The 25498-nt window shown below is 41.7% G+C and overlaps 1 protein-coding gene across 3 annotated transcripts in view; it reads left to right on the top strand.

Moving 5' to 3' along the window:
• Positions 1 to 25498, top strand: part of shank2b (SH3 and multiple ankyrin repeat domains 2b) — a 204837-nt gene that overhangs the window by 49514 nt on the left and 129825 nt on the right. For all 3 annotated transcript variants that reach the window (XM_030076268.1, XM_030076260.1, XM_030076253.1), the window contains exons 2-6: positions 2710 to 2937; positions 10779 to 10982; positions 11888 to 11959; positions 18777 to 18885; positions 24393 to 24544. In XM_030076268.1, the coding sequence (XP_029932128.1) occupies positions 2710 to 2937; positions 10779 to 10982; positions 11888 to 11959; positions 18777 to 18885; positions 24393 to 24544 (765 nt within the window). The remainder of the gene's footprint in view (positions 1 to 2709; positions 2938 to 10778; positions 10983 to 11887; positions 11960 to 18776; positions 18886 to 24392; positions 24545 to 25498) is intronic.

Raw genomic sequence — 25498 nt, 5'->3', positions numbered from 1 at the left:
TGCAGATTGTGAGAGCATGGGACTGTAAAAGAAAGACACATTACAGTATGAAGCCACCAGGAGGATGCATACATGGAAATGTGCAATAAGTTGTTGCATTAATACTGAAACAACAGTTATTATTGTGAAAAATGCCTGATTTTTGTTAAGAGCTTATATGTTAAATTTTCATGCTTTTTCACACCTAGTTTTTTTTTTTTTTGTCCTTGACCTGGCTTTATGAATGCACAGCAGTGTCACGGCTCAAAGCCTGACTCAATAAAACAATAAAACTTGTTTTAGCTGGGTATTGTACAAACAGTGCAATAAATCTTAAGATCTGAAAGTAATCTGCGCAAAGGTGTCAGAAAATCTATCCTGCCTTCACACGGTGTGTTGAAAGCTGATAGAAGTGGACACGTTTATCCATTTTCAGTAGAAGTTTTCGGGAGCTCAGACCATGTCAACACTTAATAACAAGCATTTGAGGTAATGGAGACATATGACAGGGAGTGCCACAGGTGCTGCAGAGTGAGACACATAGCTCAGCCTGGACAATTTCAAAGGACCCACGGCCTTCAATGTGTAATCTGCACTCAATTGGTTTTCCGAGTGAAGAGATGCTCACTATCAAACTAAACACTTGTATCCTCTTTGTGGAGAATTAGGAATGAATTGGCTCTTTTTGCAGAGTGTTGATGTGAAGAAATGACCTCATCGACGGTGTCAAAGAGAAGCCGACAGTAATCCAAATGGCACTGCAGTGGCGAGTGTCAAAACCGAGCCTCTATTATTGAGAGAAATGAGCCATATATTGTTGGTGCTCGCACATTGATCGGTCATTCAGCCCTCTTAATTTGTTTGTCTACGTCATAGCCTATGGTCTACACACAAAGGTGTTGCTATATTGATAAAGACACAAGCGAATTTAAACTCTAAATCATCTGTCTGTTGACACATCTTGCCTACCTGAGTCTCCTTTGAACTTGGAGTGTTTTATTTGGTTTGCTGACGACCGTCGTCGTCATTTTTTTAATTCAATGATGAGGCAATGCACCCAAAATGGCCACAGTTATGATGATTCACTTTGCTGCAATAGTAGGTGATGTCAGACTCTGGGTTCCTGCACACTAACCCTCAGATGTCTTCTGCACCTGTTGTGCCGAGAGAAAAGGCAATAATGCATACGTAGACTCACATATTGGGGTTTTTAATGCCTCGTGCCTGTCCAGGGGACTCATGAGAGCATGGTCATGAGCCATGACTGATGAGGTGTTCATGATTTAATTTTCTCCCCCATTGATCATTTTGTCACCTCACCTCAGTAGTTTTAGGGTGCAGTCACAGAGTCCAGCAGGCATATGGTACAGTAATGTTTTTCATTCTCCAGAAGTTGCATATAACCTAAAAAGTTAACCCTAAAACCTTTATTGTGCCACACGTCCTTCACATTACTATTTATAAAAGCATAGCATGGTGTTTAGATGAATATTTACTTGAATATTTACTTATCAGTTGCTCTGATTAATGTTGATACCCAGGTTTGGAAGTTGTGGACATTTCAGTTCAGTTGGTTACACAGTGTTTTCTTCAGGGACTATTTGCTGGTGGATGCTGGTAGGGGACTCAGGAGGCACTGCTACTTTTTGTGCAATGATTTTACATTACAACCCTGATGAAAGTTAAACGCCACAATTTGTTGGTTTTACTAATAAATAATAAATGGTCATATTCACTCTCGTGTTGTTGAGTCCATATTCTCACTATTTTCATGAAGGCACACTTTCTGTTGTTCGGGTCTCCAAGATGGACTGTAACGCACGTGGCTATTGTCACATTACACATTTGTTTTCGAAATGCCTTTTTGAAGCCACTAGCTTCCCGTGATTAAGGTTGGGGTTATAGTTGGATGATGAATTTCACATGTCTCATATTAAGGCTGTTTTAGCAAATAGTCAATACTAGGTACAGCAAATTTCATGACCAGTCACAATGCCTGTGGGTGTATCTTACCCCAAACTGTAATGGAATTCATAATAACACCTCAGCCATGCTGGTTGCTGCCTGGATGCACCAGAAAGGAATGGTGCATTTAAAGAACTATCAATGAATTGGAAAAACTAATACCTTCTCACAATGACCATGTTCCCATGTTTCTTAATTTCTTGTCTTTTGTATTTGAATTGAATTTGAGCCAAAGAATAGAATGTGATTGCAAAAATTTTGGCAGCTATCGTGATCACAGAATTTATAGACTCTTCAGATCAATGCAGGCATTAAATGTCTTAATCTAAGTCTATGCATGTTGATTTTTGGACCATGCTAAAATAAATGTAGCTGCCCTGAAGGCAGGAAAATTGTTTTCAAGTATCTAAAACGCTATGTCATGCTTTGGAAAATGGTTGATAATAGTGTAAAGTATATGTGAAAGTAGTAAATGCACCGGTATGGTCCTTTAATGAGGACCATACCGGTGAGGAGCAGTTGTGAAGTGAGATTCATTCCTCCGGGAATGTGTTAAAACAGACTGTGCTGGCTGGCAACGCTTGCTTGAATAGATGAGAAGAAACCAACAAAATAACAAGCACCATAACCAAGGGGCCCACAAAAGAGACAACAGGCGTCTAATGGGAGTAAGGGGAATTGATGCTCTTATTTTAATCCCCAACCTCTCTAATGCACCCAATGAGTTTGCAAGAGTTTGACCACTGTGTCCGCTATCTGTCCCAGCTGAATCCGCCGGGCCTGCTGACTATGCCCCGGAGCCCCACCTCCAGCGAGGATGAGATGGCCCAGAGCTTTTCCGACTACTCTGACGACACTGCCTCTGACAGCTCCCGCGAGGAGACAATCTACGAGACCATAAGGGCCACTGCCGAGCCACCGCCGAACCGCATGGAAGACGTTCACACACACTCGCTGGTCATACGTGTCATCATCCCTGACCTGCAGCAGACAGTGAGTATCTATGTAGGCTGGAGATAGAAGTGTGTAGGATGGGGATATAAATGCGTGTGCAATTGTGCCTGGTTATTTATTTATTTATTTTCCCACTCTCACTCCTGCCTCTGTCTGTGTGTTTGTGCACTTGTATGTCTTGTGTGGGAGTAGATGAGATGAAGCATAAACTGTATTATATTTGACATATTGTTTGACCGTCTTACCAGGTCGCGCTTTTTAGATCCACTCGAAATGCCTCGAGACCCAAAAACTAAAATCAGATTTAATTTTTAAAAGATAATTGATAATTTGCTTCATGTGGCACTGATATTGTTCTTAAGCCTGAGGACAATCTTTGCTGGCAGGTGAACATGGGGTGTAGAAACACCAACATGTACAGAGCTCTGCTAATGAGCGGCAGCTAATGTGAGTCATGGGGCGTCCATGGCATTTCAATTTCAGGTTATAATTTTCATCATGCATTACACAAACTTTTAAAAGATCATAAAGCAGAGTGTAGGCGTAAATACACAGATGCGTTTGCAAATGTCCAAAGCTTTTTCAGTGACCCATATGCACTTCACTGCTGTCTGCTCACTCCACCTGAAACATGCGAACTCCCATATCAGAAGAGTGAATTTCATCACTTTCTCTTTTTTTAATTTACATGACATATGCTCATCAGGCTTTCCACACATTTTCTCCCAGACACAGACCTACATTTCTCACATTCAGTGCTGTAACAGTTCCAGAAGAAAGGCATAAGCGATTTGTACGAGACATGTTTGTATTCCTTCAGCCAGCTCCAGTAATCCTGCCCTTTTGGACATTGGTCATGACTGGCATAGTCAGTGTAATTTAGCTAACATTTGTTTTTTGTTCTTTTTTTTCTGCCATGTGGCACACAGGGCCCTGAGGCCTTGTCATATGAAATGCCGCTTCCTAATTTGTATGCGCACTGCCGTAATCTTTGCTCTTTTGCAAAGAGCCTCTCAAGTTGGTATTGATGAGCCAGAGTTTACATACAGGATCCGTGCGTCACAACGCCGATTTCATTTAAAATCTTAAAGCTCGGCATAGCCAGGCCACACACACATGTTGCCCGGTGTTTTGACAAACTGTAATTGTGACTTGACCAGAGATTATGAAACATGCTACATATACCCTTATGCTATCCATTCCTTTATAAATGTCACAACACGATTGATGTGTTAATGTATGCTCTCAGGTATGCCTAAGAGCGCAGTTAGACGCAGCGTACGCTATTAGACAGGCCTGTACCAGAGTACTCCGACACGTATTTCCATTTACTATGAAACCTCCAACTTAAATGAGGTGTGACCAACCGCTCTCCTATTAGTGTGGCGTCCTTTTCCCTGACAGCGTGCAGGGTTGCGTGGGCGTCACATAGGGTGTTGATATATGGACCTTTGTTACTACTTGTTTCAGGAAGAATCTCGTTGTAAGAGTGTGGGGGAGATGCAGGGACAGTTACTTACAGTGCGTAGGCGGCCGTTGTTTCAATACTGATCAAAGAAAGGCCCACGCTATTGATTAGTAAAATATATTACGACACGTATCGAGCTTCGGTATAATAAAACTCTCTGTGGACTGTCACGGGGTTAAGGTTAGGTATTATATAAAAGATGACAGGGCAATAAACATGTCAAGCAATCAAGAGCTTTTCATGAGGGGCGAAATGAAACATGTTACACTTCCCTCCATGCCTTCTCTTCATTTGTAAATGAATGGCAGGAAGATGGATTGCAGATGGCAGATGATGCATGATGAATGTTCCTCTCAGGCCCTGACCCGACCTATGTGTGGAAAAACAACCATGCTCACCTAGATATCGACCGTGTTGACCCAGAAATCCTAATAGACCATGTGTGAATTCCAAGATTTTAGAACATACTGTGACATATGGTAGTTTTAACACTGTAAATTGTGATTTATTTGGACTTTTACACATAGTAGTCCTAAATATTCTGTGGATACATATACCACCTTTTGCACTAACCTAAAATCCCATTGACTTGAGCTCAGTGTAAATGGTTTAACCCGGTGTTATGTCAAGTTTTGCATGCCTGCCGAGAAATACGCCCATCCGACAAAATCGGCAGATATGCACGTTTATTTTCAACAAGGCCAGATCATGGGAAAACTCATACCTAAATGTAACGATCGCTAACAAGTTTTGACAAATTTGACATTTATTTGACATTTAGCTAGCCCGGCACAGCCATACTCTGATTTCATTTCCATTGCTCACTGCATAAAACACAGTCTGGCCGCTGTAAGATTCAAGCCATTTGGAAAAGGAGTGGCAGCAACGTGTGTTTACAAAGATACAGAGCAAGTGATTGGATCAGCCATCTGTCAATCATTAGCTAACAGCGCAAAAGAACGTCATACAGGTACGGCATAACACAGAGCTGAACACCAAGCTTTGTTCTCCATCACCAAGCTTGGCAACAAAAATTGTGTCTTTTAATAAAAAGAACAACATTCATCACTGGTACCAAAATGACCCAATACTCAAAATTTCTTATGTATTTTTATGGAACCAATCAATTTTAAGTTTTTAATGGCTTTTTTAGGATTTGTTTAGTATTTTGGCTGTGACTGTACTAAAAGAAATTGCACTTGAAGACCTAAGAGTGATTTGTTAATGCAATATTTCACAAATGCATGGGGTGTCCTATGCATGGGGGTGAAAACTTTTTTCCACCACTGTATAACTGGTCCCAAATCTTTTTTTTGCCTGAACCTAACCAGGTGACACTGACACGATAAAGAGAGAAAGCCTGATGCGGTTCATCCTTACGCTGAAGGGTGCCTCTGACGTAGGTATCAGATGCAAAAGGGGCGTGGCCAAGCTGTGGTATTTGACGACCTGGGAATGAGAATGTGTTTGTTTGTGAGCAGACATATTGGTGAGCATACTCCCAGTTTGTAAGCATTTTGGTACACGTTTCTTATCGTCTTGAAAGGAAAATCTACACTTATGTCCTGTGGAGCAAATACTTTGGTTGGAAAGAGGATAGATGGCTGCGCTAGTCGAAATATGATCTTGTGAAATCAGCTGGCTGTTACAGGTCAGCATTTATCTGCAGGGTGCAAAATCCAACAGACCACTGGCATTTCAGCCCCCCTGGGACAGGAATCACCTTTGGCACCAGACGGGTGTGTAAACAGATCAGCTGTTAATTGCAGCTCATGTATGGTCCAACAGTACAGGGCGTGCTCTACATTTTAGGCAGGCAAACATAATCTGTATGACAAATGTCCAATAACTCACCATCTTTTGAATTTGGCCTCAAAGAAAAAGGTGTATTTCAGTGTGCCTGGAAAATTGTGACACCAGTTGACCTGGATATGAAAAATATGTGTTTCTGCAAATGCAATCGGTGTCACCCACCTTTTTTTAGCCGCTTAGTCCTGGATAACAAAACCTCTTGCTTGTTGGTCATAGTTACGCTGTCCCACTGAAGAGCTACAGCAGTTGCTCTTGTGGGCAGTAGGTTTCTGTACACAGTATCCCCGTTGGTGGTGTAGTGTTTGCACTGTAGCCGTCAGTGCATATTGCTTCACTGTTATTCCCAGGGAACTGCAGGACATAAAGGTTTATCATCAAAGAGCAATGGTGCACAACGATTGCTGCGGTTGTGCAGCTGGAGGTGCTGCCAGCCTTTATACAGTAGCTCCATCAGAGGCTGATGTAACTCTGTACTGTACCTCTTTGTTTGATGTGTGTCCTGGGGGATTGAGACCAGCTCCAGATATCTTTGCACAGGACGCCCGCGGCGATACAGCAGGTTCAAGCTTTTCCCCAACGCCATTGGCAGAATAAAACAGAGGGACGGAGGAAAGGGACAAAGACAAACAGCCGCTATGGCAGCTATATGGTACAGACGCCTCATGCCTGTTCCTGCTGGGTTTCTAGCCTTCATTCTGACTCGTCTGGTTTATTCTGATGGCCTTTTACTAGCAGACATTTTTGTCTTGATGTCGTAAAACTCCATCTCGTTGACCCTAACCCAAGGAAATTAAATTGAAATTGAAACTGAGATCAAAATATTTAGCGATCTGCAGCTGCTCCAGGCCAGTTTCTACTTTGGAGAAGCAGTTTGCAACTATTATAACCATTTTAATAGTATCTAATATATTTATATATTTGATACTATTATGTCAGATTCTCTATGCAAATAAAGGGATTGTGTGTGTGTGTGTGCCTGTCCTTGTCAATGTGCGTGTGTGTGTGTGGGACCAAGTGAGGTTGAATCCTCAAGATACAGTGACCCATGACCCACAAATGAACCCATGACCCTTTGATGTAATTAGCTTGGGCTTTAAAGCTCCACAGTATGGAGAAGGTGTGTGTGTGTGTGTGTGTGTGTGTGTGTGTGTGTGTGTATGCATGTGTGTGTGGTGGGTGGGGGGTGTTCCCATGTGCACTAAGCTCTCTCACATGTATGCACTAATGCTCATAATTTCACATTCATCACTGAGCACTCAGTGGTGCCACTTGATCACATGATTGGGTCACACAGCCCACTTGGAAAGCAAACACAGCTGAATAATTCAAGCGCACAAAGGCACACGTGCACGTGTAGCCCTCCTCCGGCTCCAGCTCTTACATGGTACAAAACCTCCTTCACGAAAGCTGTGACTGTGACGGCATTTAACATATTAAATAAATCAGAGCACACAACCCATGCGGTTTCCTTCTATATAAGCTACCACCTATATAAGTCTTGTTTCTTACAGCCTACGTGTAGGATGACACACAACTGATTTTAACCTCATTCATTACGTATAAAAATACTGTGATGCTGATCCACTGTGCCTCACAAATTGATGGAAAAAATACAGCGAGGACAATGAAAATGTTACAGAGGGGGAAAAAAGAGGAGAGTGATAGGAAAATGATGCAGGGAATGGCAATACTTCATTCATTTTTTTTTCATTATAGGTTTTTCATACAGTATGTCCTTATTTCTTCTTTGACTTTATCGCTTTTTTATCCACATCCCATCTCATTTCATGCAAATGGACTTTGTTATATCCGGTTAGAGTCACCGTCTTTACTAAGATGATATTGCGAGTGATTTGAAGATGGAGAACAAAGGTAGAACAAAGGTAGACTTGAGGTTATAGAGTATAGAGGAGTAAGCAAGTGTTCAACATGTTGTTGGTTGGAGTGTCCTCAGGTTTTGAGATGAAATGAATGTTAGAAATACGAGGATTGGTAATGCTACTTACTGTTACACTGAAACCTTAACTGTCTTAGCTTCCAACTACAGTGCTCTTCAGTGTGAAGAAGACTGAGACCATTGGAAAGTGTGTATGTTAAATGTTTTGGAAATCACTTTTTAAAGCTGCTGTAGGTGTGTTTGGTGAACGGAAGGAATTTCAGTAAAAAAAATAAATAAATAAATAATGATAACAACTCTTCTCTCCCTCCCTGCTGCACTTCAGTTCTGCCGCCAAGTCCGTCCCACACACACACACACACACACACACATGCAGGTATACATGAAATATAAATGTTTGCAACCATGACATAGATGCGCCCAAGTCAAGATGACCATTTCTCTGAAACACAGTAAACTGTAACAAAGTTGTTTGTTTTTTTTCATGTCCTACAAAAATTCTGCTACATCAGCATCACTTTTGCAGCCATTTGAATCCTGTACCTCCCTCTCGCCATCACTGAAACACATCTCATCTCATTCCGGTTTAATCTCTGGCTTTAACTAATTTCTTTTTTGTACCTGTTGTCATAATGAATTTTCCTTCCCTCTGGCTGTTTGGCTGTGTTAGCCTCTTTGGCAGTGAAGAAAAGGAAATCTCTCACTGTCTAATGGCCTTTTTCCCACCATAACACTGGGAGCTCTGCTGCTCAAGACTGTGCACAGCAGAGATTGGCTGCCCTGCTCGTGCACCTATGCCCCCTAACTGCGATTGGTTGTCTTTATTTGGGACAAATGTGCAGAAAAGAGCACAGTACACTTACTTTATGAATACCTGTTGGTATATAATTGGATATAATTTAAATATTTGTAGAGATCTGTCATGGGCTGCGTGGAATGCAATGTTAATATCATTATTGTTATTCTGATCTGTCTCAAATGATAATTTTTATCTTTTTTTCTTTGCTATACTAGCACAAACACGCATTTAATCATCTGAACCCTCAGCATACCATGTTCCTGCTCCCTGGCCCTGTTATCTTTTTTTTTTGCTGAGTCTCTTGTCATCAGGCATTTAATCTGCAGTTGTTCACATATCAATGATAATTGCAGTCTGTTATTGTCTATAATAACAAGGCAGGAAGTGAGGATGCTGTTAACATTGAAATTCATCAGGAATAAGGTACAAAACTTCTGTGTATCTACTGAACATGTATTCTGATTGTCTACAGCATTTAACTGTGGATAACTCTTTATGCAACACAGTCAGGAACAAAACACCGTACTCTAGCTCTCCTTGTATTACCCTGAAATTTCCTTTGCGAGCACCTGGTTGAGCGAGGCTGTTTTGTGGTGCGAAACAACCCTCGCGATGCACAAAAGGGTTTTGTATTTTGTACAAGTGGACTAAAAGCAAGACCACAAATCTTAGAAAAATTTCAAAGTCATTGAACCATTTAATGAATGCAGATTTATTTTCACATCATATTGGCTAATCCAGGGGTGAATGTGCTCTTGAAGCATAATCTCAAATTATGGTAAATTATGTCTGAAGCCCATTAAAGCGCAGAACATTTTCTCATTGGAAAATGCTGATGTACCTACTCTCTTGTTCCACTATATACAGCATTTCCCAACATTTACAGTTCACATTTATTATTATTATAATTATTATTATGGTTATTATGGTTATTATGGTTATTATTATTATCAAAACATTTTCATAATAAAACTTGGAAACTTTGACTGAATTATGTTGTTTCCTAGTTCCCTCAAAATTTAAATCTACACCATTGTCTAAATTCAGTCTATAATGGATGAGGAAGTGACAATAATGGAAGTGGATGGAGATTTGCCACTGTAATGAACCAGCAGAGTAAAAGAAGGCCATATCTGCCTAAACAGCCTTGCCAGATGCCAGACATCTGCTTCTATATACCTTCAACCCTTCATCTCTCCGTCCCTTCCCCTCCACTATACTCTACCCACTCCAGTGCCAAGCAAGAGGATTATGGTTAGGCAGAGTTCACAGGCTGCTCATCCCTCCAGCCTTTATCACAGACGCAGGGCTGCTATCGCCGGCTGAGCAGCACGTCCAGCTGTAAACACTCCTGAATGCCACGGCACGGTGCCCATAATCCTTTCAGACTCAGCCAAGGCCAGAAATCCTGCATTGTATGTTGATTTGCACCACGGAAGCTGGAACAGGGGAAGACCAGAGGCCAGAGGGGTCGTGTCAATTACACTCTCAGCTAGCAGCGTGGCAATATGCATACAACACTGTATAAAACAATAAAAACAACAAGAGGCTTTGGCAGTACTGCTTTCCCACATGATATATATGAAATAACTGGAACACAGTTTGTGTTATCAAAGCACAGATTTAGACTTCTGTGAACTATTTTCATCTGACACCACTGTGTCTGTTATTCTGTTCCTTTTGTCCACTAGTTTAATGTATTCCATCCCACTTGCATCCATCGGGCAAAAGTGATGAATAAATGATGAATGTCTGATTTGTTCTGATTGTTGTGAATACAAAATGTTTTTTTTCTCAACACTAAAACCTTTGGCCATCCCACTTTCTAATCAGTTTGCCTCTGTGCCCTCTTGACACCCCTCCACTCTCATCCTCCCCTCCCCAAACCCGACTGGTGAAATCAGAAATGTATGCGGTTCAACCCGGATGCCACAGTCTGGGTTGCCAAGCAGCGGATCCTGTGTACACTGAGTCAGAGCCTGAAGGACGTGCTCAACTACGGCCTTTTCCAGCCAGCTAGCAACGGGAGGGATGGCAAGTTCCTGGACGAAGAGCGCATCCTCCGGGAGTATCCCCAGCCAATCAGCAAGGGCGTCCCGTCTTTGGAGGTAAACTTAGCCAATTAGACCAGCAATTACAGAATCTCATTAATCTAACATTCATCTGCACTCCAGGAATCCAAATGATATCCATAGGCATTAAAGAATTAATAAACCAAATCATACTTTCAGTTATATTTTGGATTTTGTTCTTGCAACTCCAGGAATCCAATTGATATTTGTGAGGCATTAAGGAATTAATAAACCAAATCATATTTTCACTTATATTTTGGATTTTTGTGTTGCACCAAATAGAGTGAGAATTAGGAAAAATGTCAGGAGTCTTTATACTTTTGTTCTACTTATAATCCCCATGCCATGTAATGCTGTATTTATTATATGTAGGTTTTAACTGAGTGAGGATACAGTTGATCTTAGGAAAAGGATTTATATGTGAACAAGATGCCTGTCAAACAGTCTCCTAACCATGTAAAATCATCCATCTAAAAACCATCTAAATGTCAGCTCTATCAAAATTTTCAAGGCTGAATACTGGCAAATTCAGCATAGCCTCCAGATTAGAGAGATGGAGTAAGACAAGATGAACTACACTATAACACTACTGTCTTTAGACCAAAGCTATTTTGTAATTCAGAGTTCACATGGTATTCCATTAAAGATACCTTGATGGTAATGAATGCGTTTTCAATAAAGAGGTGACAACTTGGGCTCGATACCCTACCAATCTTCTCTCTGACGAACAATTTCTTTGATGATGCATGCGGTGGTATAATGTAAACAACTCATCACTAAGACGTCTGAGGGAAAGGTTATCAACTCTGTCAAACATACCGTCATGGCTGTCAATCTTTACTGGAAGCCTTGTTATATTGGATCTCATATTTTGCTTGAAACCTTTTCTACAAAGTCATCTTTTTAATCATTTGTTTGTCCCCATTGCTTCCACTCCACAGTTTCGCTATAAGAGCAGAGTCTATAGGCAGCCCCATGTGGATGAGAAGCAGATTGCTAAACTTCACACAAAGGTAAGGATCGTGTCGCGCAGGAGGCAAAACTCATACATAACAAGAGTCGAAAATCAAAGCGTTTGCGCTGCTAAGAGACACAAAGGCTTTATCAGAGTTTGTGAAGTGCCAGCTTTGACTTCCAGAAGAAACCTACTGACAGCACTTTGTTTAGTATTTATATCCCTGAAACAACAGGTTGGAGGATATTATGCATTCTCCTCAACTGCATCCGTATCCGCTGCCACTGTAGATCCTGCCTGTAAATGTGAGAACTCAAACAGATTTTATGTGAATCATTATGTGACGATTACACGATTACATGAATGAAGAACATTGTTGATTTTGGTTAACCCATGATCTTTTCTCTAGCCCCACTATCGAGCCAAACTTTAGCTCTAGTGTTAGCAAACAGCAGGAAAGCATGTGTTAGATAACTTAAGTAATTAAGTAAGCTTTATTTGTATGTTATTGTATAAAATACAGCGACAAAGTGCTTCACACATGCAGAAAATAAGAACAAATGCATGGACAAATGAATACATAAAAAAAATACATAAAAGAGCACAGACAGAGAAGACATCTAGATCCTAAATCAATCCAAAGATCATCCGTAGAGATCTATGGAAAGGCTTGCCTGTAAAAATGAGTCTTTAGAAGCCACTTAAACAGTCCAGGGACTCAGCAAAACAAATTGGTTGGGGAGGATTATTAGAGAACTTTGGGGCCAAGACTGCACAGGTGCAGTCACCTTTTGTTTTTCATGTCGAGTAGGGGTTGGATAAAAGTCCAAGATTTGAGGATCGGAGTGGTCGAGAGGTGGTGTGGGGAATAAGGAGATCGGAGATGTAACTGGGGACATGGTCATGTAGTGCTTTATATGTAATCGATAGAATCTTATATTATAGGTCCCACATAACCCCCGTAATGTGGGACCTATAGGCTGTGGGGTAGATTATGACTGAATGATCTCATTTTTGGGGCAGCTGTACTTAATACAGTGTCCCAATGCTTGGCCAAGCATTGAAGCAGTTTGGGGACAGAGTCACAGGATGACTCTGTCCCCAATAATAGATAGTACATGCTTAGTTATTCAGATGTGGCAATTATTTCTAATTATCCCAAAGCAGCCAGTGGCAAATTAGGAGCATCAAGAGACACTTCAAACCACCATGTGCACTCCAAACTTTGTTTGATTTTGAAGTGTCAACAGAGAACCAAACAGCAGTTTTTCATTAGGTTTCTGGCACCTCAGTGGTAACTGACTGATTGAAATTCAAGAAAAAATTCTCCATAAAGCAATATGTTCTGGTTGTTACCTATGCTAATACATAAAAATGTGAGTTTTTAATCAAACAGCTCAACATGATTTAATCAGTTTAATCACGGCTACAGGCAGTGATTAATGGTCAAACCTGACAAAACTTTTCATTAACGGCAGAATGAGTCGGATTTGTCAGATGTGGTTTGTAAACACAACATTAAGAGCTGGCCTCTTCTCCTCCCTGGCTAAGCTAACCGCCAGCTACGACTTTTCATTTCCTAGGATGGCAATGAAATGATCGGCCAAAATGTAACGTTGCCTTCCTAGGAAAATAATTCTGCTTGCTGGCACCTACCTCTCCAACAGAAAACAAACCAACATGGTATCACTGTTCATTCTCATCCCCACCAGCGGGTGAAAGCAAACCCCAGACTCACTCTCTGGAGTGTGTCTGTGGGAATTGTTGCCCGTTCATCCAGAAGAGCATTTGTGAGCTCAGACTCTGATGTTGGACCAGAGGGCCCGGCTCACAGTCTCTGTTCTAGTTGATCCCAAAGGTGTTGGATGGGGTTGAGGTCGGGGCTCTGTGCGGGCCGCTCAAGTTCTTCCACACCAAACTCAGCTGGCCACGCTTTTATGGAACTGCTCTGTGCACTGGGGCTCAGTCATGCTGGGACAGAAAAGGGCCTTCCTTCCCCAAACTGGTCCCACAAAGCTGGAAGCAGAGAATTGTCCAAAATGTCTCGGTGAGCTGAAGCGTTCAGATTTCCCTTCAGTGGAACTGAGGGGCCGAGGCCGAGCCCAGAAACACCAGCCCACAGCGTGATCCCTCCTCCAGCAAACTGCACAGTCGGCACAATGCCCTCAGGCAGGGAACGTTCTCCTGGCGTTCCCCAAACCCAGACTCGTCCATCAGACCGACACATAGAGAAGTGTGATTGGTCGCTCTACAGAACACATTTCCACCAATCCAGAGTTCAACAGAGGTGTGCTTTACTGATTTAAACACTTCAATTCAATAATTAAGAGTGTGGCCCAATAGTTTTGTCCATATAGTGTATATAAACACTGTTAGGTAACTCTTGTCTCACAAAACATTTCTGAAAATAAGAAATCCTATTAGCTTCGTCACCATGCATTTCATAGCATATCCAGGAGGTTTTGAAAGGGTTTCATAAGTCCAGCAAGAATAGCATGCACCATTCCAATTGAAATTAAATAGGGAAAAGTTACGAGATAATCACACTCATGATTATGGAGATATGGAGCAAATGATTAGCGACTATGGTATGCAGATCAGTCGGCTCGCTAGTCTCCAAAGAAGAGGTAGACTGTAGAAATGTCCCTGGATTTTCTGTCCCTCTTAAAAAAAAACTTGGCACAGTAGCTTTCCCCACACAGTGTTGAAATGCAGGTGGCGGTGCTGCTAATGCTCCAAGTCTCCTTCCCACAGTGTCGCCATAGAAACATCAAAGCGGGAGAGTCTATTAACACACGTCAGTTAACGCATCCTGAGTGTTCAGACCTCTAACCTCAAGCTGAATAGGTCATGGCCTGCACGCCAGCAGATTGGTGACAGATTGACAAATTCACCATGTGAGGTAAAAAAAAAAAAATGGGGCTGTCATAGAAGTTTGCTTCATGTTGTAAACGGGGCAGTCTATTAAACCCGAAGGCTGCCCTCATAAATTAATTTTATACGATCTTCAGGATGGATGACCACTTTCTTCACTGTTTATCCACAGGATCATGTCTGTGGTTTTGTCAACAGAACACTACTTTTTTCAGGCAGCAGCACTCAGTAGCTCTTTTACTACTGCCATAATGTGTTTTTCATTCATAACGTACACAGTGCTTTCAGGTTTGGAAGGTGCTAGACTATGATTTTCAGACATAATGAATAGATGCCATTGGTGTATAGAAAGGTCCTTGACTGTACATTGCTCAGGTTTATTCAGTGTAAGTTGCCTTAAACCTGCACTAAGTGATTTCAGAACCTATTAAATAATCCCAGAAGTAACCTGTGCATTATGGAGACTTTTGTAGCCCAATTATATAAATCAATACCAAGTTGCTAGGCCCAGACATTTTGCTGTTTTTCACCTCTTTTCTCTCTTTGTTGTCAAATTCCAGCCCAGAATGTAGCTCCACCCACTCCTCCACTCGCCCCCAGTTGGCTCCCTCGCCTCTTCAACTTCATATTTAGAGTGTCTCTGAAACTGCACATTGTGCAGATAAATATATCCAGATTTCAGATCAGTCACGTCATTACCTCTGTTGCTACAATCAGCTGTGGCTATAGAAAAAGTTCATTCAAAGCAGCCTACCTTGTAGCTGAAAGTCTCCAGCTTCACCAGATGTTCAAATTGGAGGTTGGAGACAAAATAATCCAAGTAATAAACCATTTATCTCTGCAAGGATCCTCTCCATAATGTTCACTCACAATAACAATCTGTATCTGTTTGTGACAAAAACAAGCACTTTTAGTAAACACCATTTGATGTGCTTATTTGCCCTGTTTGATTACATTGCAGCTCATCTCAAAATGCTGTGTCCCTGTTACTCATTTGGGTCCCAAAAGGAGGAAAAATATTGCCTAGGTCGAAAAATACCAGAACTATCCTTTAGCTTTCTTTTTCTTTTTCTTTTTCTTTTCTTCTTCTTCTTTTTTTTTTTTTTTTTTGTACAACCAAGCTGCTTTGTTTTGTACAATTAAGCTGCCATGAACCAGGAAGCAGGACTGACTCTTTATAAATAAATAACAGAGCAACACAGCTTAAGAATAAACATGTACACATAACATAAGATCCTACAATTAAATGAAGATCAATAAGTTTTTCATTTAATTTATAGGTTCATTAGAAATCAATATGTAGCTACTATTGCTTACCTGACATTTCATATATCTTTCTTCCTGATACACAGGAAGGGATGTGTTTTACATTTGTAATTTGTTTGGGTTAAACTGAGCAAGAACTGGGAATTTAGCAGGAACAACTACAGCCACGCTGTGTAGTGAAAAAAAAAACACCCCAGCAACAACCACTTAGCACCACAGACTGTGCCAAGAAACAAAAAGGATCTGACTGTTGTGATTTCAAAGTACCTTAGAGTGTGTGCAGTTAATAATTTTAGTCTATCTCTGTAGCAGCTTCATGGCTAGTGGGACAAGAGGATGTTTGTCGTGCTGGTTTTCATTCTTGGCAGCTTGAAGCCGACGCCAGGGGGAAGAGTGAAAAAACAAATCTGAGACAACCTCAGGTTCAGCCTCAGGCAACATAAAGCGCAACCCCACTCCGGCCTGTCTTTTTATTATTACATTACTGTTTATTTTCCTCTGTGATTATAGAAATCATGTGAGTTTGGATGTAGCTCAGTAGGAGTCTTTTTTTCCCGTCAGCCCCAAACAGCAAACCCTTCCCTCACACTCGCTCTCTCTCTCTCCATCCCACACAAATCCAAGTACATTTAGATAGTAAATTGAAGTTTTTCCCCTCTTCATCATTGTATAAGGCTAGCTCTGGGCTTCTATCCCATAGCTACTGTAGCTCTGTACTGCAGCCAAAGCATAAGTGTTTCTGGCAGCTTTCTGCTACCGACACACTAGGAAACTGTCTGACAGCTGCTCTGATTCTACATCCGAATGCAGGACAGGGAGGATGGGAGAAGGAAAGCAAGGAGAATGGAAAGAGGGTGAAAAATGAAAAATCAGAGAAAGGGAAAAAAAATGACAATGTGCTCTGCTTCAGAAACAATAAGAGGAATATATAGATGCACATACAGACACAGACATTCACACATTCACACATTTTGAGAGTGATTAATTTTATGGGATCACGTCTGAATAATCTGTTTCGACCATAGCAGACATTCATTTCCAGTGTTTCCTCACTCTTTCTTGGCCTGGCCAGCTTTTTGGGGCTAATCCTGTTTGCCATGCCGTCTGGTGCTCTGTGGTTGGCTAAAGCTCACACTGAGACAGCCAATCATCTGTCAGACCACCAACCTGTTTCTGAAAAGACAGACAGTGATACAGAGAGGCAGCATCCTCCAGACTGATTCATCAGGCCCTTTCACACACACACACACACACACACGCATACACACACACACTCACACACACTCACAGTACTAAGCGCATATCAGCTACATTAAATGAAGCATTACATGAAAACATTAGGCCATGTGCGCACACCCTTGACATTTCAAGATATTGAACTGGCAGTGACTCATCCTGGTTGTTGTCTCAATAGCGGCTCTCCATACTATAGCTGTGATCATTGGATAAAAGCTTTACATATAAGTCAAATTATCTTGTTTTTGCTTGTCAGTTAAAACCCAAAATTGAAGTAAGGTCAGGAAGAGGTCAAAAACCTCTCATGCTCCGCCACTTCCACAAGGAGCATTTGTCATTGCTGTGCAGCTAAGCATTGCTGAGATGTCTAGAACTTTATTTTAAACTCTAGTGGAGATCCCAAGGTTTCTAAATATATCAAATATTAATTATGTAATAGTGCAAACATAAAAGAATGATTTTTTGATTTTGAATATTTTGAATAATATGTATGTGTGATGTAGCTTCAATGAAGTGGGGCAACCTGCAGAGTAGAGTGTGTACACATTGTGGCATTGTTGTGCAATATAGACTATTTTTTCTAACTTTAAAACTACATAAGGATTAAATTAAGAGAAAATCTCAGTTCAAGGTGTTAAGTGAACTGTAATACTTTGCACACAATACAATGCAGTGAGAGAGTCACACAGTTGGTTGATTTACACATTGCACATTGCACATTACACATTCACTTCAGCGCATATAATGGATACATATGACTGGAAATCCCAAAGTTACAAAGCAACACACTATATAAACTACATCAGACCCACAAATGGGCTCCAGGCAGCAAATTTGTCCTGAGTGAACCCAACTAATGAAGCCGATGTCTCGTGTTGGGAAAAAGGAATATGAAGCCAGCAAAACATATGTTAATCTGGCTGCTGGTGACACTGATACTATATTTTAAGAGGCGACAAAAAGCCTCTCGGAAGCCTCTTAGTCTTGTTCATTGCCAATGTATTACTCCCACCCCATGTCCCTGCCTTCATCCTCCTCCTTGTCTCTTCTTGTGCCTTCCCTTCCAATCTATTCTTTTATTGCTACCCATTGTCTTTATTTTCTTCTGCTATCCCATTCTTCTCTCCTCATTTTCTCCTCTCCTTCGGGGAGCTGCTCTCTTATCTATTTTTATCGTGCGGCCTGGAAAAGAAAGCAGACGGGAACAGAACCGAATGGAGCAGCCATTCCACACTCCACACTCGCCACACTCTGAATCATGTCATTTCTCCCCCTGTACGTCCAGCCTTCATTCTCCTTTATTTTGAGTTTTGTTTTCGTTTATCCTAAACTTTTCCTCATTCCATCTTTACGTTGACCCTCTCCACCCTTCTCGATCTCAGCTGCTCTTTCTCAATTAAGTCTTTTCATACCCCTAAAACCTCTGCCCTCTCTTTTTTCCTTTGACAGCCACTCTATAAATTGCTCTATAACAGCTCTTATCTTCTCTCACTGTGTAGGCCAATCTGAGGAAGTTCATGGACCTCATTCAGCATCATCAAGTGGACAAGGTATCCAAATTGCTGGAGAGAGGCCTCGACCCCAACTACCATGACACTGAGACCGGTGGTAAGACTGTTTTTCTATAAACACACAAACGCACACCAAGCAGAATAAAGCCCGTTAAATGCTCTGTGCATGCTCTTTACCTGCACAGCTGTTTGCCTGCATAGTACACACATATACATCAGCTTCTGTAAGTCCAGCCTGAGGTTATACATAGTTTTTCCACCCAGGGGACACAAAGGCAATGTGGTGCTGAAAAAGGTTGCTTAAAATGGGCTTTACATGAACAATGTATAAACTCATACAAAAATAATCCCTCTCAGGTATCACTTATGAGCCACTGGCAGTGTGTGTTGTGGATTTTGTTGTTTTTCTGAGCTCGTGACTCTTCTGGGTGTCGGCCTTTGGGCAGTGGGTGTGTAGTTCCCAGCCAATAACAGTTCACTGTACCAGATTAATAGCACAACACCCAATAGGACGCTACGACAATTGCGGATGTGGACAGTGGGCAAAAAGGAAATACAGTGGGAAGACATGCCAAACAGACAAAGCGCGTTCCACAGCAAGAGTGAATCTGGGGTTGGCTTTCAACCGCTGGCGAGTACTGAGGGAGAGGAGGAGGATGAAGAGTGATGTGGCACTGGCCTGTTTTCTGTTGGACAGGCCATGGACGTAGGTGCCGGCAGGCCAAAATTTTTTCCTAGGATGCGATGAACGCCGTTGCAGTCCCAGGAAATGAAAACTGGTTGTCGGTGGTTAGCTTAGCCAGAGAGGAAAGGCCAACTCTGAATGTTGTGTTAACAAACTGCAACTGACATATCCTGCTCATTCTGCCTTTAAACAGGAACCAAACAAATGACATGTTCTTCTTTCGTAGTCGCTGCTCTTTACCAGCAACGCTCCCTCAGTACCCCTACCTGAAGCAGATCTATGCCACAAATTTTCGGCTTCAAATTGTGCTACACAAGAATGCAAGGAACGCCCTCTGTGATGCCCTCTGTGCTTGTGTAAGCTTGCCCTTGCCTTGTGTCGGGGATGTAATGACCCAAAGACTTGAGTCCAGTCACAGTTTTGTGGACAGTGATTCACAAACTGTGTCATCTCCGAAGCCGAGGCCTGCCTTGTCTGAGGAATGTGTCTCTGTCCGTGGTGCTGAAATCTCTCCTCAGGCCATATGGAGGGAGTCAACAGCCTCGGCGCCCCCACAAATTGAATACAGACAAATAAGTGGTTCAGAGTCCAAAACACCAGATTCCAACCCTAATTGGCAATGCTACAATACTAAACTGCACTACAAAAGCCAGCTAGTATGTGTCCCTGCCGCCATTCTAAGTTTTAAAAAGCCTGTTCAGTATCACTCATGTGCAGAAGATGAACAAGGTCTTTAACAGCCAACTGCTGGACTGGACTGGACGTATCAGCGTGCACCACGGATTTCAGAAAACGCATATGTGCTCTCAGTCAACCTACCACAGATGAACAGAGTTAGAAAAGTACATATTTTAGCCACAGGTTTGGCTCTACGATTTTTTGCACAGACCACATTAGAGGGACAGGCATCACAGGATGTCGCCAGTGCCCGGGGTAATGAGGTGTGCCCTGATTCCCAGTGTGTTCTCACCACAGCTGACAAATGTTCCATAAAACCAGAGTGAGCAGGTGTTTCATGCTATGCTAGGCCACAAGTCCTCATAGGTCCACTTTCTGGAGTCCTATGTGAGGCTACATCACAAGACATGGCAACAACATGATGTAATGACTAAACACACACACACACACACTTGGTTAAAGGGAAGAATTGCATTAAAAGACACTGAATTCTCTCTTAACTCACCATTTTGCACCGATGCTCATCATACAGGGAGAAATCCATCACACAAAAAGTGATACCAATTACTCTGGCTGTGCCAATTAAAGGCAGCGAAAGCAACGCCCATCGCTGCTGATCCACCCATTTCTGCTATAATGCCAGCCTCCAGACACGTTCCAGCAGTGCAGTTATCTATATAGTCACTAAAGGGGAATGTGAGCCAGTGATACTTAAGATTGACAGAAAAGCATTAGTCCCAACGTCTATATTTAACTTACCACGGGGAGAGGAGTTGGGAGGTAGTTTAGAGCCATGCTTTTGGAGTGCTTGTATTATTGTGCCATTGGGAGCCACTGGATTAATAAGATTCAGCTGTGCTAACACATGGGAGCATTAATCAGCCAGTGGGGACCCGTGAAGAGCTTCTCTGTAAGGAAGATGAAGAAAAAACAGCCATGAAATAAAGGTCATTTTGAAACAATACCGTTTTACAGTTCCTGGCAGTGCTGAGAGAAGGGGCTGTCCTTCCAGATTTGAAAATAAGGATAGACTTAAGCTTATCATCTGATGCAGTTTGTATTTGAGAGCCTATTACAATTAATTGGTAACCAAGGTTTAAGTGGTATTGACTTCGCATGAGTGTTGAGTGTGACAAATGAGGGTATTTACTGACGTTTAATGAGAATGTTAAGGGTATCAGCGCAGAGCAGGCGCCGAGTATTGAGTGGATGGAGATTGCCCGGTAAACTGGCCGTGTGTGATTAATGCAGTGCAAAACCTTTTGAGTGAAATAAAGGTGGAGCTGAGGGGAGGGAGATGCTGGGGTTATTAAGTGGAGAATGGAGGCTGTCTTAATGGGCTTTGCGAGCTCTTGTTAGAGGAACGCCTTATTGCTGAGAGGGATCGGTGTCTCTGCAGGAAAAAAAACACTGGCGAGGTATTGATTTCACCTTTCAAAACACGATGATTTACAAAACTGACAAAATCAAAATGAAAGAAAAAAGCCACTCTTCCTCCCTCCCTTGTCTTTCTGTTGCACACGCACGCTCATGCACGCACACATACACACACATAGACATACACACACATACACACATACACCAGCAGAGCTAGAATTTCAAAGTAGATGTGGAGATGGGGGCAACCATGGAGGAGAGTTAAAGAGCATTTTATATTGGTCTGGACAGTTTATCTGTTTTTATTTGCTTTACTTTATTTGTTTATTTATTTATTTATTTATTTAACTTGGTGCAACCAGTCTAGGCTCCTCTGTCCTGTCCACTCCCTTCAGCATAGTTGGAGATATCAGGGCTAATTTTCCTGCCTGCCGAAGAAGCAATTTGCAGCCATTTATTGTTGCACATTACTTCCACTGACTTGTAAATTGCCAGCGCTAGGTAATCCATCACAGTAAAAATGCAGCTTCTAAGCAACAAAGCTTTTGTCTTATTGTTATTTTGTCATGCCCGAGTGAGGTGTTTTCACATCAGCGCTGTATTACATTATGATCTGTTCACTGTCAGTCACCTCACACCAACAGGAAGAAATGGACTTCCACTGATGTGAGATGGATGCTGCGCTCAGCAAAGCAGCTATTCGCCTGTTAATTGTTTATCTTTTATATGTTCATCACTTTTATTTTCTGTCATACACACCTGGACAATTAAACTCATTTGTCAAAGTCTTACGAAAAGCTCTGAAATTGAAAAAGTGTCATTTCATTCCACAATTCTGAAATAGTTTTAACATTGCAGGCTATGGCATTTCCGTGTCTAATCCCCCCGCATGATGCCACTCCACCAAACACGGTGCCAAGGTGAATGAGGCGAATTGCAACACAGTCATAGTCGCATTTCTGTTTGTCTTTGTTGTATTTTTTGGCCAATTGGCATGAAAATTTTATCAACCCTTCCTTGGCTAAGGGCCAAACTTTCTACAAGTTTCACTGAAATCCATCCAGAATTTTTCAGATATTTTGCTCACAGACAGACAGACAGACAGACAGACAGACAGACAGTCACAGCAATTACATAACCTCCATCAGCTCCTTGGCAGAGGTAATTAAATACAGGAGGCCTTGCAGAATGACTGGTGGAATTGTAAACTGGAGGGAGTCTGTAGTAACTGGGCTGTAACTCTGCCACCAGTAATCTCCTCTTGCTTCTGTGTGTTGCCAGCTGTCTTGGCTTCTTATTTCAATTACATAACATCAGTTTCCCATGCTCATTTAGAGTCATAGTGGGAATGGTCACCAAATTTTTACTGCATACTTGTCATATGAGCTGCATCTGCCATGAACACTTTGGCCGCATCTTGACGGAGAAAACAAACTGTATCACTGCACTCATAAGTCCTCACATTGGTCAAAGAAAAATGCCTAAATTGACAGGTTTTATCCATCCGTCATTGATCTGACGATCAGTAAACAACAGCCTGTGCACACAATAGCGCGTGAGAGGTGGCGACACATCAATTCCTGAGAAAATGATCCTCTCACGTTTAATTCAAGTTGATCATATCAGTGTCTGTATGAAGATTGATTTGGCACAGGCTGATCTGTGGGGGTTTTTTTCTCTGATTGCCTCCGTTTTCTATTCAGTATGCAGTGTTATCATATAGTCTCAATCTGTCTGGCGTTCAGGTTTTCATTTAGATTGACGTCACTCCTCAGTGATTTTTTAATCAAATATTTTTCCACTATTTTTTCTGGAACATTCCAATCCAGTTTATTCAAACTGACAAATATTCTTGTGACAGCACTTCATTAGCTTTTTATCAGCTTGGATGGCATCGGTGCGTAACTGCTAACAACAAACTGGACTGAAAAGAGTGAGATCCCAAACAAAACAAAGCAGAATGTGGAAGAAGGTAAATATTGACACAGTTGCTTATTGCTACTGTAACATGAAATTCCCATAGCACAAGTCCCATATGCACAATTATTTATTCATGTTTTTTTTTTTTTACTTTTTCCATTACATGCTGGTCTTTTATAAAGTGTTCATGCTAACGTGCCCAGTCTCCTAGGACACATTAATATTATTGTAAGCATGTTGTGAGCGGTTTAATTAAACTCCAGAGTCCTTACACCTCAGCTTGTGTTCATTCGGGCAGGTGAGAATAATGACATTTGAACTTGGATGCCGACATCTGAGCACAGCAGTTCTTCATGTTTGTGAAGCCTAGCATAAAAATGAAAATTCAGCTCTTTCTTCGTGCGTTCTTAGTCGGTATGAACCATACAGAATGTAAATTATACCAAAGAGGTCCGACACGTCCATCACTCTTAGCTAATTACAGGGACTGGAATCAGATTTTGTTTGACTCCCCTTGGCTGCCAAAATTTTTAACCTGACAGAATCACAGGTTAGCAAATCTCTCTACAATTAACAAGATACTTGTGAATTTTGCTCTGGTTTTATTGTAATTGTGCAGAGTGGCCCCAAATATACAAAATACAATAATGCATCAAGATACAGTTTTGTAGGTGTGATCGCACCCTTTGTCTCAAGGCCATGTTGAAATAAATCCAAAATACATGCGTGTCTACCAGAAAATGACACTGAATTTCTTAAATCTTCAAAAGCAAACCTAGTGAACATTTTTTGCTCATTAGCATACAAAATCTGGCTCATAACCACACACTGGGCCCTCCTGCTCTACTGTTATTTTGTGTTAAAGCCTTGTCTTCTGGTACACACACAGTATGTTGTTTATTCCCCAAAATATTCTATCCAATTTCTTTGTGCTTGTTTTCTAGAGACCCCGTTGACATTTGCTGCCCATCTAGACAACGCAGTGGAGCTCATCAAGGTGCTGAAGAATGGAGGGGCCCACTTAGACTTCAGAGCCAAAGACGGCATGACGGCAATCCATAAAGCTGCCAGGTCCAAGAACCAGGTTACACTCACGGTAAGGGGACAAACAAACCAAATGAATTAATGGGACAGTTGGCACCAACCTAATTTGTTTTGTCGGTTGGTCTCCTATTTTTAACTTCATGGAGATTTTCAATTCAAATGACATGAAAAATATTTGCTGTAGGGGTGACCATGTAGACTACAAAAGTGATAGAGGATGCACATCCAAAATAGATAAAGTAATAACAATGAGATGACAAAGGCCCTGTCTTACACCCAGCGCAAAGTGGCGCCAAGCATGACGCCATGAAGTGTCTTTGCTAGTTTCTGTCATTTTCTCATCCAGCGCCCACATTGTGAAAATAGCAAATGCACTTGCGCCTGTCTGAGCGACCATGGGTGTGTTGATCTTAAAATGAGTCAATGTGGTCAGGCATATTGTTGGCACATTGCTATCTTGAGGCAGCAGAAAGCGATTGTGTGATTTACCAACAAACACCAGGTCTGAAGTCATTGGCACAGTTTTCACTGTTATTTTAAGGGCACATTATCAAGGTAGTAATGTCTGCATACACAGGCGGGTGCACAACACGTGTACACTCTGCTTGTTCCACACACAGGGACGCCTGCCTCACCTCAGGGAGCTTTTTGATGGAGTCCTGCTGTTGTTGTCGATGATCTTCTCGTGCACTTTTACTTTGTGCATGAGCAGATCCTTTTCCTCTGCAGAGAAGCCGTCCTTCTTACTTAACAAATGTGCAATTATAATAGCAATCCACTAAGGTGAGAGTGCAACTGGCTTTCAAAGGGAATTGTAGCTGGCTGATTGGTTTATTGCATGTTATGCCCATGATTAATTAAGAGACTAATAACAACCATTTTGAACCATGCACCTGACACAACGACCCTTTTGTCCACTGTTAAAATAGCAAAAGTGGCCTTAAGACACACCCTAAATGCACTTGCACCATGCTCTTGAGGCTGTGTGCTTAGATCGTTAAAATAG

The sequence above is a fragment of the Myripristis murdjan genome, chromosome 3 (genome assembly GCF_902150065.1).
Source record: "Myripristis murdjan chromosome 3, fMyrMur1.1, whole genome shotgun sequence".
In the NCBI taxonomy this organism is placed as follows: Eukaryota; Metazoa; Chordata; class Actinopteri; order Holocentriformes; family Holocentridae; genus Myripristis; species Myripristis murdjan.
The sequence above is the reverse complement of the archived record's forward strand: the minus strand, read 5'-3'. Positions and strand labels throughout refer to the sequence as shown.